General features: G+C 39.6%; 1 protein-coding gene across 2 annotated transcripts in view; it reads right to left on the bottom strand.

Annotated features, from left to right (window-relative positions):
* The window catches only part of dpp6a (dipeptidyl-peptidase 6a), a 462,038-nt gene that overhangs the window by 57,706 nt on the left and 389,510 nt on the right, over positions 1-14,822 (bottom strand). For both annotated transcript variants that reach the window (XM_055182097.2, XM_055182096.2), the window contains exon 7: positions 14,192-14,273. In XM_055182097.2, the coding sequence (XP_055038072.2) occupies positions 14,192-14,273 (82 nt within the window). The remainder of the gene's footprint in view (positions 1-14,191; positions 14,274-14,822) is intronic.

Below are 14,822 nucleotides of genomic sequence, written 5' to 3'. Positions count from 1 at the left end.
TAAAACAAGTGTTTAGTTATGACATTTAAAGTTCTTGCTACGGATAGGAACATATAATCAATCATATAGTGATTGCCAATCCATTTTGAGCTACATGCAAGCAAGCAACGCGCTCTGTCTGCTTCCTTCAGGTTCTGGAGCCTGTAAGCCAAGAGGTCACTTATGAAAGACTTTGCGCAGGAAGATGCTAAATGTACTAAAAGTAACTTTTTACTGGTAGCTTAAACTTGTCATGAAGTCATCATATTACTGTTGGTAAAGGACATTACTGCATTTATTATTTTTGAACACAAGATATGGACTAAGTGGCATAGCACTGGTACTATACGCTCTTTTCAAGGACAATATGCATGAATGCCACTGATATGATTATGCAGTAAGGGGCCTTGCCTTTATTCTTGCGGGAGCCTATGCATTTTGCACTATGCCACTGCTTGTGTTAAATATGTATATGTTATATATTAGCTTCTTCAGTGTAGTCACGGTTTGCCTAACATTTAAAAAAAAAAATGTCACTCATTTACCTGTTAGCTTTTTAAGGTTTCCCCTTAGATGCTTCTTGCACCAGAACATGTTCCCATTTAGGGTCTTATTGCAGTTTTGTACTTTAATCTATTTCATTTATTTAAAGTCATCTATTTAAATATATTCACTTTAGTAAACGTTTGTGTACAAAACATGTTTCCGTTAATTAAAGTTGTTCTTAAAGATGACGACTGTATGTATCTTTTACTACTATACAGTTAAAGCAGCAAGTCTTAAAGAGCACAAAAGGTGACCTTACTGTACTTTCAATTTCACTCTGTATTCAGGTTATTTCTAAAACTTTAGAACCACTTTGATGTTAATTCAAAACTAAATCATATTTAAATACACTTCAATAACTTAGCTTAGAAAGATGCTGTGCATTTTCATGGTCAAACACTGTACAGTAGAGCTATACATTTATGATAAATGTGAGTTTCAAGGTAACAAAAATAATCACAGGGATGCTAAGTAAAGATTATAACAGCAAGCAATCTTCATTGACGTGTTTAATTCGAAAATATTTTTATTTTTTATTAAAAGTTTCTCTGTTGAATAGTTGAATAAGCATTAATTGCATTGAAAAGGCTTTCAGATATTTTTTAAACAAAAATCCAAATGAATCACAACAAACATAACTGAAGAAATTGAGAAAATATTCAATTTTTCAGTAATGTCAACAAAACTAAGCAGAGTTAAATAATTCTAAATAAATTTTAAGTTGTTCTGAATTGACAGCTAATCTGTTCTGGGATACAGAGAATAATTTGTAACTGGTGAGATCTTTATGCTGTGAACATTTAAATCATCATATCAGGATGGATATCCATGACAGCAGACAACATTAGTTTCGACACCAATCTTAGTGCAACATCACATACTGTAAAATAGAGTTGTGCTGATGGACCATATCATCGTGAGCAGAGATGGGGACTCGAGTTTGAGACTTGGACTCGAGTGCGACTTAAGTCGCACACACAGTGACTTCAGACTCGACTTGAGACTCGACCCTCAAAGACTTCAGACTCGACTCGGACTCGAGCCGCGCGACTCGTGAACAATGTTTATTTTTAGGAAACGTCTGATGAGCTCGCTGTCATAGCTCCCTCCGTTACCTACAACCTGCCCACGACGTAACACGTGACGTATCTGCTCCGCGCGCGCGGCCGCGAACATACATGAATGCACCGGCCGCTGCTGTGGCATTCATCCGAAGCTTTGGGTAGTGCTGTGACGGATCCGCGGTTCGGCTCAATCGGCTGGCATGCGATTTGCGGATTAATATGCAATTTAAATAGGGTAAGTTTATCACTGTTTCTAAGGCTTGCAATTGTTTAAATGGTTAAACAATTTAACCGCAAAAAGGCGCTCAAGTGAGCAGATTTCTGTACGCACATGCGGTTAAGTGTGTCCGGTCCAGCTCCAGTCAGGTCCAGAGTTGCGCTACTTTGTGTCATACTGTAGTGTAGTCCATTAACATACATTTGCTGAATAGAGCAATGAAAAACAACGTAACGTTTTTATGTGAAGCGACTGCTGCACCTCTTCCTGAAGCGCTCCGCCTGTGTTTGAGCACGCGTTTAGTGCCCTCAGTAGTGTACATACAGAGAGAAGTGTTTCAAAAGTTAAGCCAACATAAAATCTTTCTTTTTTGGACAAGGCACATACATACACGCAAAATGATCTCACAGTATTCTTTTTCTAATAAAACATTTTTGTTTATGTCTTAAGAAACCAGTCAGAAACCAGTCTGGGCTTATTTGTTCTTAATAAAGAGACAGTAACCTCAATTAACCTACTTAAGTCTGTGTCATTTATGTTAATCAAACAACCCAAGACAAACAGAAAATCACTTCTATTGCTCAAAAATAATAATAATAATATTTAATTTGTACAATAAAGACAGTGTTATAATCCATTTAATTTAATTTCTGTACATAATGCTAATTTTAGACCTTCCTTAATGTGCAACTATGTTCCTTTTTTATAAATGTTTATAATTTCTTTATTTGTTATTAGAGTTTTATTTGTTACAACGAGACTTGAGACTTGACTTCAAACCCATTCACACAGACCTCTGGTCCCAGAAAATACCCGTAAAATTGCCAGACAAGCATCTGTGTGAACAAAAACTCGTTCCGTTAATCTTCTGGGATCGTTGCCGGAAAGAGGACCTAGTAAGATACACGGGTAACACTCTGTGTGAACAAGAAGCCGCAAGAATGCCATAAAGGGCGTGTCGAAGTGAGGACCCGCGCGTCATCATCACAACGCAAGTTATGGTTCAGCTCCTTACACGAGAGATAACGTGTGTAGTGTTCTGAGTTTTGTGTTCCAGCAAACTTTAGCGTCTTTTATTTTGAAAGAGATTTAATTTGAAGACATTTAATTATTTTTGTAATTTCATACGTGTTTCTTATCCATCTATCTTATTTTCATTCTTCATTTTTTATATTATACAAGGAAAAAATTTACTTTGTGAAAAATAAATAGTTTAAGTTTGAGTGACGTCACTTAGTGGCGCTGTCGCGTCCGACTCTCTCAGTTCTACGTGTGACTGGAGAGAGTCAGGTTGGTGTTTTTGCATCTCTGTATAACGATTGATAAAAGTGTAAAAATGGTTAAAAATATGAGTCAATATCAATGTTAGAAGTGTTAAAAAGATGGATTGAGTGCATAGATTTGATTTTCTGTGAAGAATCAGATACATTTAGCAAGTTTTACAAACGAGTGGCCTTAATATGTTTGTTTAATGTTGCCGCCCGCACGCTAATTTGGAGTGCGAGTTTTTCCTTTTAATATCAGTTTTAAATACAAAATTTTGGTGGATTGAGTCTGTAGAAGTGATATGTTGTCTATTTAATTTAAGTTGAACGTGTGTAATTTTTATTTAAATCGTATTTTGTGTATATTTAGTCAACTGAGGCCCAAATTGAGTTTGCAGTCACTGTGTTAATGGAGGACACGGATTAATCTGTTTTGTCTCACATCCTTCAGATAGACCGTTGGTGAGAGGATGTGTGTGTGATCCCGTGTCTTTTGTTTATTAAACTGCAGGTATGTAAATCAACAAACCACTATACGATCACATAACTGAGTGAAATTGGCTAAATATAGTCTGATGATAAATGTGTTTCCTTTTAAGTGTAATGTTAATGTAAAGGGAAAGTGTACATGTTGAATTCATTTTATTTTGTTATATAATTCTTGTTTATGTATATTTGTGTAAGAAATGTAATGAGTGACCAAAGAGACTTTTTGTCAAATGGACTTTATTATAGAGTCTCTCAGTTCTACATGTGACTGGAGAGAGTCAGATAGACTGTTGGTGAGAGGATGTGTGTGATCCCGTGTCTTTTGTTTATTAAACTGCAGACGTGGTTCACCAAAGAGCTTGGAGTCAGTGTGTCATTTGTGGTGCTGGTTGAAATCCGCTACAAATTTGGTGCCGTGACCCGGATTTCAATAGATCAGCCATTGCAGATCGCCGGTGGAGACCATCGCTAACACCTTCTACGACAAGATCTTTGGAGAATAGATAAGCAGTACTATTTAAAACATGGACAATCATAGTTTTGCACACACTAGAACACAAGAGACATTGCTGAATGCAAATGATGGAAATGTTGATGTTACCCCTGTGAATACTGTTCCAATGTTACAGAGAACTTCCACTGGGTTGGGGCGGGGTGTTCTGTTGAATGGTATGTTAGAGCAGAGCATGATATCTAGCCCAGTAGGTCCCTCTATGCAAAATGTCAGCCACACAGGCCAGGTTAGGTCTAGTCATGACTCACCTGTTACTTATAGTGAAAGACATGGTGCTACAGTAAGTGACCAACCAAATCAGTGGCAAACAATGGCAGACCTAATGAAGCAGCTAGGTAATGAGATAGGTAGCCAAATAGCTGCTAGCTTGTCATCAACAGGCCAAAATGTCCAGAGAGACAATACGAATGCTCAGCAGTCTTCAGCCCAACCCCCTGACTGGTCAAATCTCAACCTAGTTATCAGACACCAAGATGTAAAAGAACCTCCAGCATTCAGAGGCGACAAAAGTGATAGATGCACCATTGATGAATGGGAGGAGTTAATGCAGACCTATCTAAATAAGAAAGGACTTGGTGTGCCAGAACAAGGTCAGGAGATTCTTGATAGATTGATGGGCCGTGCTAAAGATGTTGTAAGAACATGCATTCGTAACAATCCCCTGATTAATGTGACTAGAGACCCACATGTTATCTTCTCTATTTTGAGACAACACTTTGGAGATGCAGTCTCATCCACTACTCCGCTGAGAGATTTTTATGAAACCTTGCCCAGACGGTCAGAGAGTGGCTTAGATTACTGGATCAGACTTAATAAGGCTGTAGACCTGGCAAACGAGTGCCTGCAAAGACAAGGAAAAAGAATTGAAGACCCTGGTCATGAGGTTACAATGATGTTTGTCCGACACTGTCCAGAACCAACCTTGTATGCAGCCCTTCGGAGTAAACCACTAGAGACCTGGACTGCTAATGAAGTGCAAGCACTGATAGACAGTCATCATATGGATAAGCATTTAGCCAATGTGGAGAGAGCACAAAGGGTTGAAGAGAAGCCTTCTGGTGCTTGGTGTATGACACAGCAGCAGCTTGCCAACAGTAGTCAGTCCAGTGGTCTAGATTCAGCTCTCCTTGGTAGGGCAGTGTCTCTTCTAGAGCAGCTTATCATCTCACAGAAGGAAAGCATGCAAAAAGCAGAGCATGTAAAAACCCCATCTGGAGAAGCAAGTTTACGTTCAGGCACCTGTAGAGTTTGTAAAGCTTCTGATCACACAACAAAGACGCACTGCTTTAAAGAGGGCCTGTGTTTCAAATGTTTCGAGACTGGGCACAGAGGCTTTGAGTGCCCCAAACAAAAGCCAATGAAACCAGAAACAAACAGAAGTTCCTCTGCCCCTGAGCACCCTTTAAACTAGAAAGCTCACACTGTAAGGGCAACAGTGTGAGCACTGATAAACTAAAGCCCCCAGTGAATCCAGTTAATGTCCATTTTAACTTAGTTGACAGTCTGACTCCAAAAGTAAACAGTGAAAAAGAAATAAGTACTTTTAAGACTAGTTCCTGTTTACTTAGAGAACCAACTTACAAGAAAGTTAGTGATGAGGATGAACTGTTTCAAGTTCCAGTACTAGTTGAGGGACAAGTAGAACTCCAAGCCCTTATAGACAGTGGATCTGTAACCTGTACATTGAGTGAAACAGCTGAACGCACACTTCAGGACCACAAGATTATCTGTGACAGGTTGAGAAAACCCACAACAAAAGTACTCACTGGATGCGGAGGCAGCCAGGCTAAGACAAAATGTACCTATGAACTAAATGTTGATCTGCTTGGATGTAAGATGACAGTCAACTTTATAGTTGTCCCAGGCCAAGATGATGACATGATCGTAGGCTCCAATGTTCTAAGACACGTGACGCAACAAGCAAAGAAAACAAAATGGTACTGGGAGAATATTTCCCAGCCTGTTAAGGAAAACAGTCATGATCCCCTTCTCGGTCTGCTTTCCAATGTTGACCGTTGGCACGGAGAAAAGATCCCAAAAAGAGTTGGCACTGTAATGTTAAAACAATGTGTGACACTGGAGCCACAGCATGAGCATCTGATATGGGGCAGGCTAAAAGAAGAGGTCCCTTTGTCTGTTGGGAGTACAGTGATGGTAGAGCCCTCAGCTTCTCATTCTGCACCAAGAAACATCATGATTGCTCGTACTGTGTGCCCGCTGTGGGGTGACAGATGGATTCCCATGAAGGTGATAAACATGCTGGATCGTCCTATTGTACTTTGTCGGAATGCAAAGATTGCGCAAGTGCATCCGTGTCTTGCCCTCGAAGAGTTACAGCTAACAGAGGACATAAAGCATGAACCAAGACCGGTCCCTCAGAATGTTCACAAAGAAAGTGAGATGTTGCAAACTGACTTCAGAGTTAAGTTGAGAGAGTTGGGACTGAATGAAATCGATATTGACTCCTGTGAAGTTAATGATTTTTGGAAAAGACAATTGGCTGACCTCATTGTGAAGTATGAGAGCACTTTCTCCCGTGATAAGCTAGACTGTGGTGAGGTCAAAAACACTGTCCACAGGATACATCTGAAAGATGAGAAGCCTTTCCGCCTTCCCTACAGGAGAGTCCCACCAGCTCAATACCAAAAATTGAGACAGACACTAAATGAAATGGAGGAGCGCGGTATCATTCGAAAGTCAAACAGTGAATGGGCCTCCCCTTTAGTTTTAGTCTGGAAACCCTCTGGAGAATTACGAGTGTGCACAGACTTCAGGTGGCTCAACCAAAGAACAGAAAAAGACGCATACCCACTGCCCCACCAAGCTGACGCTCTTGCCTCCTTGGGAGGGAACTGTTATTTCAGTACCATGGATTTAACATCGGGTTTTTATAATATCCCAATCCATGAGGAAGATCGTAAATACACAGCCTGCACTACCCCGGTCGGCCTATATGAATACAACAGAATGGCTCAGGGCTTGTGCAATAGTCCAGCAACGTTCTCTCGCATGATGACTTCAATCTTTGGGGACCAGAACTTTCTTTCCCTCCTTTGTTACTTGGATGACTTGCTGGTGTTTGGAAAGACGGAGAAAGAGGCACTCGACCGCCTTGAAATGGTGTTTTCTCGTCTCAAAGATCACAACCTCAAATTGTCTCCAAAGAAATGTTACTTTCTGAGAAAAACTGTCAAGTTCCTGGGACATATTGTATCAGAGAGTGGCATCACAACTGACCCAGCAAAAGTGTCTGCAATCAGTGATCTCAGAGTGGTGGAGCTGATGGAAGAAGATGGAAAGACTCCATCACCGACAAAAATCAAATCTTTTCTTGGAATGGCAAACTATTATTCACATTTCATTGAGAGTTTTTCATCATTAGCCAAACCTCTGTATAAACTGACTGCTGGACAAAAGATCAAAGGTGGAAAAGTTGGCCCCAGAGCTGTCAAACCCAAGCGTCTGAAACCTGAAGATTGGACTGCAGAGTGCGATTTAGCTGTGGAAAAAATTAAACATGCACTTGTTAACACAGTTACTTTGGCTCACCCAGACTTTCAGAGACCTTTCCTCTTGTCCACGGATGCGTCTATGGATGGACTAGGTGCGGTTCTGAGTCAAACACCTGAGGGAGAGAAAAAACCGAGACCTGTGGCATTTGCAAGTAAGTCCCTGTCAAGAGCTCAGTCCCGTTACCCCGCCCATAGATTAGAGTTCTATGCTTTAAAATGGGCAGTCTGTGATAAATTTGCCCATTGGCTGAAGGGGACTAAGTTCACAGTATTAACAGACAACAATCCTCTGACATATATTATGTCAAAACCAAAGTTAGATGCCTGTGAACAAAGATGGGTGTCTAAGTTAGCGCCTTTTGACTTTGACTTGAAATACATACCTGGCACTCAGAATGTTCCTGCTGATCTGTTAAGTCGACGCCCCTTTGCAAAAACTCTGGAAGTTTGTGAAGCTCTTAAGGGTGAAGCTCAACTTGTAACATCCGAAGCAGTTCAAGAAGCTTTCCGGTTGTCAGTGAATGTACTCCAGATGTGTGACAGTAGTGTTCAGAGTGTTGAAGCTGGGAGTTTGCACCAGATTGAAAATGAGGGAGTGAAAGCTATTTTAGAGTCCTGCATTGACTGGGAATCCACCAGACCAGTTCGTGGTGCTCAGCTTTCCCACTGCACTCACAGTTTAATTCAAGGAGGTGTGGATGCACTCCCTGTCTTTTCACTGGAGGAAATAAGGGTGAAACAGAGAACAGATTCCACTCTTGCACGTGTTATATTCTTTGTTGATAGAAAAAGGAGACCATCACGAAGAGAGAGAGACAATGAAACCGCATCAGTACTGAGAATGCTGAAACATTGGGAAAAACTAGTGATCAGAGACTGTGTTCTGTATCGCAGGTCAAAGGATAGGGTAGGAAAAGTCAGGTACCAACTAGTTCTTCCTGCTTCGCTTCGAAGTGCTGCTCTGAAAGGAACTCACGATGATGCCGGTCATCAAGGGCAAAGTAGGACTCTTCACTTAGTACGGCAGAGGTTTTTCTGGTCTGGAATGGACACAGATGTCAAAAAGTATGTTTCACACTGTAAACGCTGTGTCGTTGGAAAGACTCCAGAACCTGAAGCCAGAGCACCACTGGAGTCCATTAAAACAAGTGCACCATTAGAACTTGTGTGTATCGATTTCTGGTCTGCAGAGGGGAGACATGGAGAGAATGTTGATGTTCTTGTAATAACGGACCGTTTTACGAAATTGGCCCATGCGTTCCCCTGCCCGAACCAAACAGCAAAAGTGGTAGCTCAGAAGCTGTGGAATCAGTTTTTCTGTATATATGGCTTCCCACAAAGAATACATTCTGACAAAGGAGCAAATTTCGAAAGCCGACTGATTGCAGAGTTGCTACAAGTTTCTGGTGTCCGTAAGTCCCATACTACACCGTATCACCCGATGGGTAATGGGCAAACAGAAAGATTCAACCGTACTCTTGGGAGCATGATCCGTTCTTTGCCTCCACGATCAAAAGAGAGATGGCCCCAAGTGATACAGACACTCACATTTTCATATAATTGCACCACTCATGAAACTACGGGATTTGCACCCTTCTACTTGATGTTCGGTAGAGTACCGAGGCTGCCCGTAGATATCATGTTCGGAAATGCCCTGAAGAATGATGAGATGCAGACTTACGATGAGTATGTGGACTGTCTTCAGAAAGATTTCAGAGAAGCTGTAAAAATTGCTCAAGAAAGTACAACTGAAGCCCAAAGGAAGCAGGCGAGAGAGTATAACAAGAGATCCAGAGGTGTGACTTTAGAAATCGGAGATCGTGTCCTTCTGGTTAACAAGAAAGAGAGAGGAAAAGGAAAGTTAGCTGATGTGTGGGATTCTGTAGTTCATGTGATAACTTGGAAAGATCCAACAGTGCACATCTATAGGGTAGAAGACCCAGCTACAAAGAAAAGTAGAGTAGTTCACCGTAACTTTCTCTTACCTGTCAACTTCCTTCCCTTGGAGAAACCAGAAGCCGATACCACAGTGTTCTCCACAATCTCTGAGGAAGAAACATATGAGATGAAAGACCAAAAGCACAAGTCTATGTTCAGTTCTGAAAGAGAATCTAGGAGTGGCAGGATTGCTGCCTGGATATTGGAAAGCCGAGGCCCAAAAGAGTCTCAACCTGTTAAGACGCATTCTGTTCATGGACAAAGCACTGGACAAGCCACAGAGATTGACACATTGTCTTCAGCAGATCACACAAGAGACAATAACCCTTCAGGAGTTAAGGGTGGAAGCAACCACAGTGACTTTCCTTGTGGCAGTTGTGATATTGATGATGTCAGTCTAAATGGCCAGAATACAGATGATGGGAGCAGTGTGACTAATTCAGACTCAACTGGAATGAGTATTGAAGAAGAAATTGTTGAAGAGTCTGTGACCAGTCATAGTGTTCAAACAGAACCTAATACTGTCCCAAGTGAAGCCAGTTCTGAAAGTAGATCAGACAGTAGTCACAAGTTTAAAGTCCCAAGTAGTAAAACTAGAGTCACAAAGAAACTGTCCCCAAGAAAAGTAAGTGTGTCAGACACTGTTTTGAAACCAAATGAAGGTAGTGTGAGAACTAGATCTGGTAGATTAGTAAAGCCTGTTAAAAGACTTCTTGAGTGTATGAGCATGGTAATAAGTGAGCCACATACTACTGATCCTTTAGCAGAATTGCTCAGAATCCTTTCCAGTCTTGTTGGATGTTAAATTTCATTGTATAGTGTTGAAGTGTTCTGAATAATGTCAAAGAGTAAGCATGTAAAACTTTAAGAGTATTTGAGAAGTACTTTATTGAGGGATGCATGGTTATATGTATAAGGGCATATTTCTTCCAAGCAAGGTTTATTGCTATTCATTTGAATGACTGAAGTCTGGATATCCCTTTAAAAGGAAATTGTCTCATATACAGCCTTAAAGTTTGCTGAAATTTGGGAGGGGAGAGTGTAGTGTTCTGAGTTTTGTGTTCCAGCAAACTTTAGCGTCTTTTATTTTGAAAGAGATTTAATTTGAAGACATTTAATTATTTTTGTAATTTCATACGTGTTTCTTATCCATCTATCTTATTTTCATTCTTCATTTTTTTATATTATACAAGGAAAAAATTTACTTTGTGAAAAATAAATAGTTTAAGTTTGAGTGACGTCACTTAGTGGCGCTGTCGCGTCCGACTCTCTCAGTTCCACATGTGACTGGAGAGAGTCAGGTTGGTGTTTTTGCATCTCTGTATAACGATTGATAAAAGTGTAAAAATGGTTAAAAATATGAGTCAATATCAATGTTAGAAGTGTTAAAAAGATGGATTGAGTGCATAGATTTGATTTTCTGTGAAGAATCAGATACATTTAGCAAGTTTTACAAACGAGTGGCCTTAATATGTTTGTTTAATGTTGCCGCCCGCACGCTAATTTGGAGTGCGAGTTTTTCCTTTTAATATCAGTTTTAAATACAAAATTTTGGTGGATTGAGTCTGTAGAAGTGATATGTTGTCTATTTAATTTAAGTTGAATGTGTGTAATTTTTATTTAAATCGTATTTTGTGTATATTTAGTCAACTGAGGCCCAAATTGAGTTTGCAGTCACTGTGTTAATGGAGGACACGGATTAATCTGTTTTGTCTCACATCCTTCAGATAGACTGTTGGTGAGAGGGTGTGTGTGTGATCCCGTGTCTTTTGTTTATTAAACTGCAGGTATGTAAATCAACAAACCACTATACGATCACATAACTGAGTGAAATTGGCTAAATATAGTCTGATGATAAATGTGTTTCCTTTTAAGTGTAATGTTAATGTAAAGGAAAAGTGTACATGTTGAATTCATTTTATTTTGTTATATAATTTTTGTTTATGTATATTTGTGTAAGAAATGTAATGAGTGACCAAAGAGACTTTTTGTCAAATGGACTTTATTATAGAGTCTCTCAGTTCTACATGTGACTGGAGAGAGTCAGATAGACTGTTGGTGAGAGGATGTGTGTGTGATCCCGTGTCTTTTGTTTATTAAACTGCAGACGTGGTTCACCAAAGAGCTTGGAGTCGGTGTGTCATTTGTGGTGCTGGTTGAAATCCGCTACACGTGCATATAAACATTCACCACGAGAAATGTTGCAAACTAGATTGAAGCAGTTATCAGGAAATGATAAATGAGACGCATAAACAATGACGCACGTGCCGTAGTGAGGACGCGCGTGTCATGGCAACATGAAGTTGGTTCAACTCTTTAAAATGAGGGATTTACAACATTCACGACGAGAAATGTCAGCAAACTGGACTGAAGCAGATATCAGGTAAGTTAGATTTTTACTTACTTCGTTGAAACGGAGATCATTCAGCAGCATAAAAGAATATCGCGCCACTTGCTCATTTGAGCCATAATAAACGAAAATACCCGCACGTCATCCCAACAAGATATATCGTCCAGCTCCTCAAAATGCGGGTTTAAAATGCATATAAACAATCACGATGAGAAATGTCTGAAAACTGTATCAAAGCAGAAATCAGAGAGCTCGTCAAATATCCATTCTGAAGCTGAGATCATTCACCAGAATAGAACTGTGCGTTCACGCGCTCCTTTGTAGTCTTATCATAAACAAAAATGCACGCGAGTTGTTTCTGGAGAGAGGAATAATAAATAATATGCAAACTTCAGACACTGCGTAGAAGAGAGGGCGGGACTTTCAACAGGTCACGTGTCTTTCCGGGACCATCAAATGCCGTGTAAACTTGGCAGTGTGAATGAATAAAATAGCAAGCGGTCCCGTAAAATTCCAGGATGCCTGTCCCGTGTATCTTCCGGCAAATCTGTGTGAAAAGGCTGTTGGACTCGAGCCCAGAGACTTCAGACTTGACTTGGACTCAAGCTCAAAGACTTCAGACTTGACTCGGACTCGAGCTCAGAGACTTGTGAACATATCTGATCGTGAGATACCCCATCGTGATGCCATGCCCCCACCCCACTCCACTGCGAGTTGACACACACTAACTCTCTTCTATAGACTATAGTTAACCTAAAATCTTTGCAGGAGTTGGTCTATAAATTAAATTGAAAATATAACTAATGCATATATGCTATTTTAAATACTGTAGTCTATGCCAGAGACGTGTCGTGTGTTAGTCTGTGAAAATATCCTGTCAGGCATTTGATCATTGCTAAAATTTTGCCTTTTGACATGTTGTACATTTAACTTAAAATATTTATTTTGTATAAGAAAACAGCCCATACTAATACATTATTAGTAGCATGTTGTAGTGTCTCGGGAGATCGAGCTCATAGTTACATAGCTATGTGGCTATACTGCACTGAAGCGGCAGATTAAGGTAAAAACCCAGAATTCAGAGAACGCCAAGAACAAGAAAACGGGAACAACACTCCGACCGAAACGTGGGATTTACATACACAGACCATGTTTAAATTTAGATGTTTCTGGACAGAAAAACCAACTTGTTCACTTTGTCTGGTTTTTATAAGCTGCGAATTGGAGTGCTGGCTGCTCCCCGCGGTGCTGAAGACCAAGACCCGCTCGGACGGAGTACTGGTGGCACATATGCACAGATATTTATGTGCAACCTATTGGAAAGCGCTTAGGAGTCATTTGGTTAGTAAAATAATGAAATATAGCTTTTAAATAGAAGAAAAAAATATTTATGTAGAGATATTTTTAAAAAGTGCACAACTCTTTTTAAGTGGAATAAAGCTACTATTTCCCCTTATGTGCATCCTATTGGAAAGAGTCATTAGTTGGTTACTAAAAGAAAGAAATTATAGTTTTTAAGTGATAAAAAAGTATTTATGTAAATAAAAAGTGCACAACTCTTCTTAAGTGGAAGTAATGAAGTAAAATAACGAATGATAATAATATAATAACAAATAATAATGAAAAATTAAAATACCTCCCCGCCTAACGATATCATTGTCCAAAGCGAGGGTTTAACGTATCCATCGTCAACTGTCAATTTAGGGGACATCGCCCAACCCTAACATAAAACTATAAAAACTTCAGGTCAACTTCAGAAATCAGGTCATTACTTTCATATTTTAGTTTGATAAAACATACAGTGGTGTTCAAAAATAGCAGTGTGTACTAATAAAAGTAAATAAAGTGCAAAAATGTTATAGAGTTTATTCCTTCAAATGCATTGAAAACATTACACATTCAATTCCAATTCCTCTTTCTTAACAAAGGACAAAAGGAGCTGTTTTTTCACAGAGTGAACCAATTTTCTGATTAAACTTCACACTGCTATTATTTTGATGACACTGCTTTTAATAAATGAGTCTATAACTCAAAACAAGTGGTGTGGATATCATTACCAAGGGTCTATTGTGTTTCTATTTCACTGCTACATCTGTAAGTAGACAATTTCCAATGCAAAATTATTACTTCTACTTATAACAGTAGTTTACACTGTCCACATGCCGTACATTTTTGTAGCAACAGATTTCTCTTCACACGGATTGCAGAAAATCCAAATCACTGGATTTTGTCTGACCCTAGTCAAACAGTTGTGGAGAATGTAAGTGTGTGCTTTGAAGTTAAAGTGTCTGTAGATAATGGGAAATGTTTTTTTTACCAGCTGCTGGCCTTGTGGCCCCCATCCTGCGTACTGCAGATGAGCGTTCCTCACTTCTGGAGGGTTCAGGATCCATGTTTCCCTATGAGAAACACGCACACAGTTAGAAAGTGAGATTAAGACATTTAGACACCAGAGGCACAGGTGGGATGTTCAAAATAACATTTTAATAATCCAGTTGATGGCTTGTCTAAGCTAATCGAATGGTGTGTATTAAGGAAACCCATTACAATTAACAAAACACACCGGTCAGATGCATTTCCCGAGGACTGTTTACTACAGAGGACACTTTTTCGCTTCCAAAACAGCTGGGCAGAGATGAGAGGAGTAACACAGGGCTCCCCAGAGCAGATTAAAAAGGCACATTAGTTTTACAGTGTGTAGTAACCAAACTTCTAAAAATGTTCTAAAATAGTAAATAATCAACAATAATCAATAAAAATAATTAACAGTAAATAATGATTTACAATCTGTTTCGTACACTCTTGAAAAATAAAAATCCAAAGGTTCTTAAAGGTTTATTTCATTCAAACCCTTTAAAGGGGACACTTTTTCCATGTTTCAGTCTTTAAGTGCTAGGCTTGTATCAGCCTAGATAATGTGAAAAAAAATCAACCCAGTAACTTAGTTT

The sequence above is a fragment of the Misgurnus anguillicaudatus genome, chromosome 25, assembly GCF_027580225.2.
Source record: "Misgurnus anguillicaudatus chromosome 25, ASM2758022v2, whole genome shotgun sequence".
Taxonomy (NCBI): domain Eukaryota; kingdom Metazoa; phylum Chordata; class Actinopteri; order Cypriniformes; family Cobitidae; genus Misgurnus; species Misgurnus anguillicaudatus.
The sequence above is the reverse complement of the archived record's forward strand: the minus strand, read 5'-3'. Positions and strand labels throughout refer to the sequence as shown.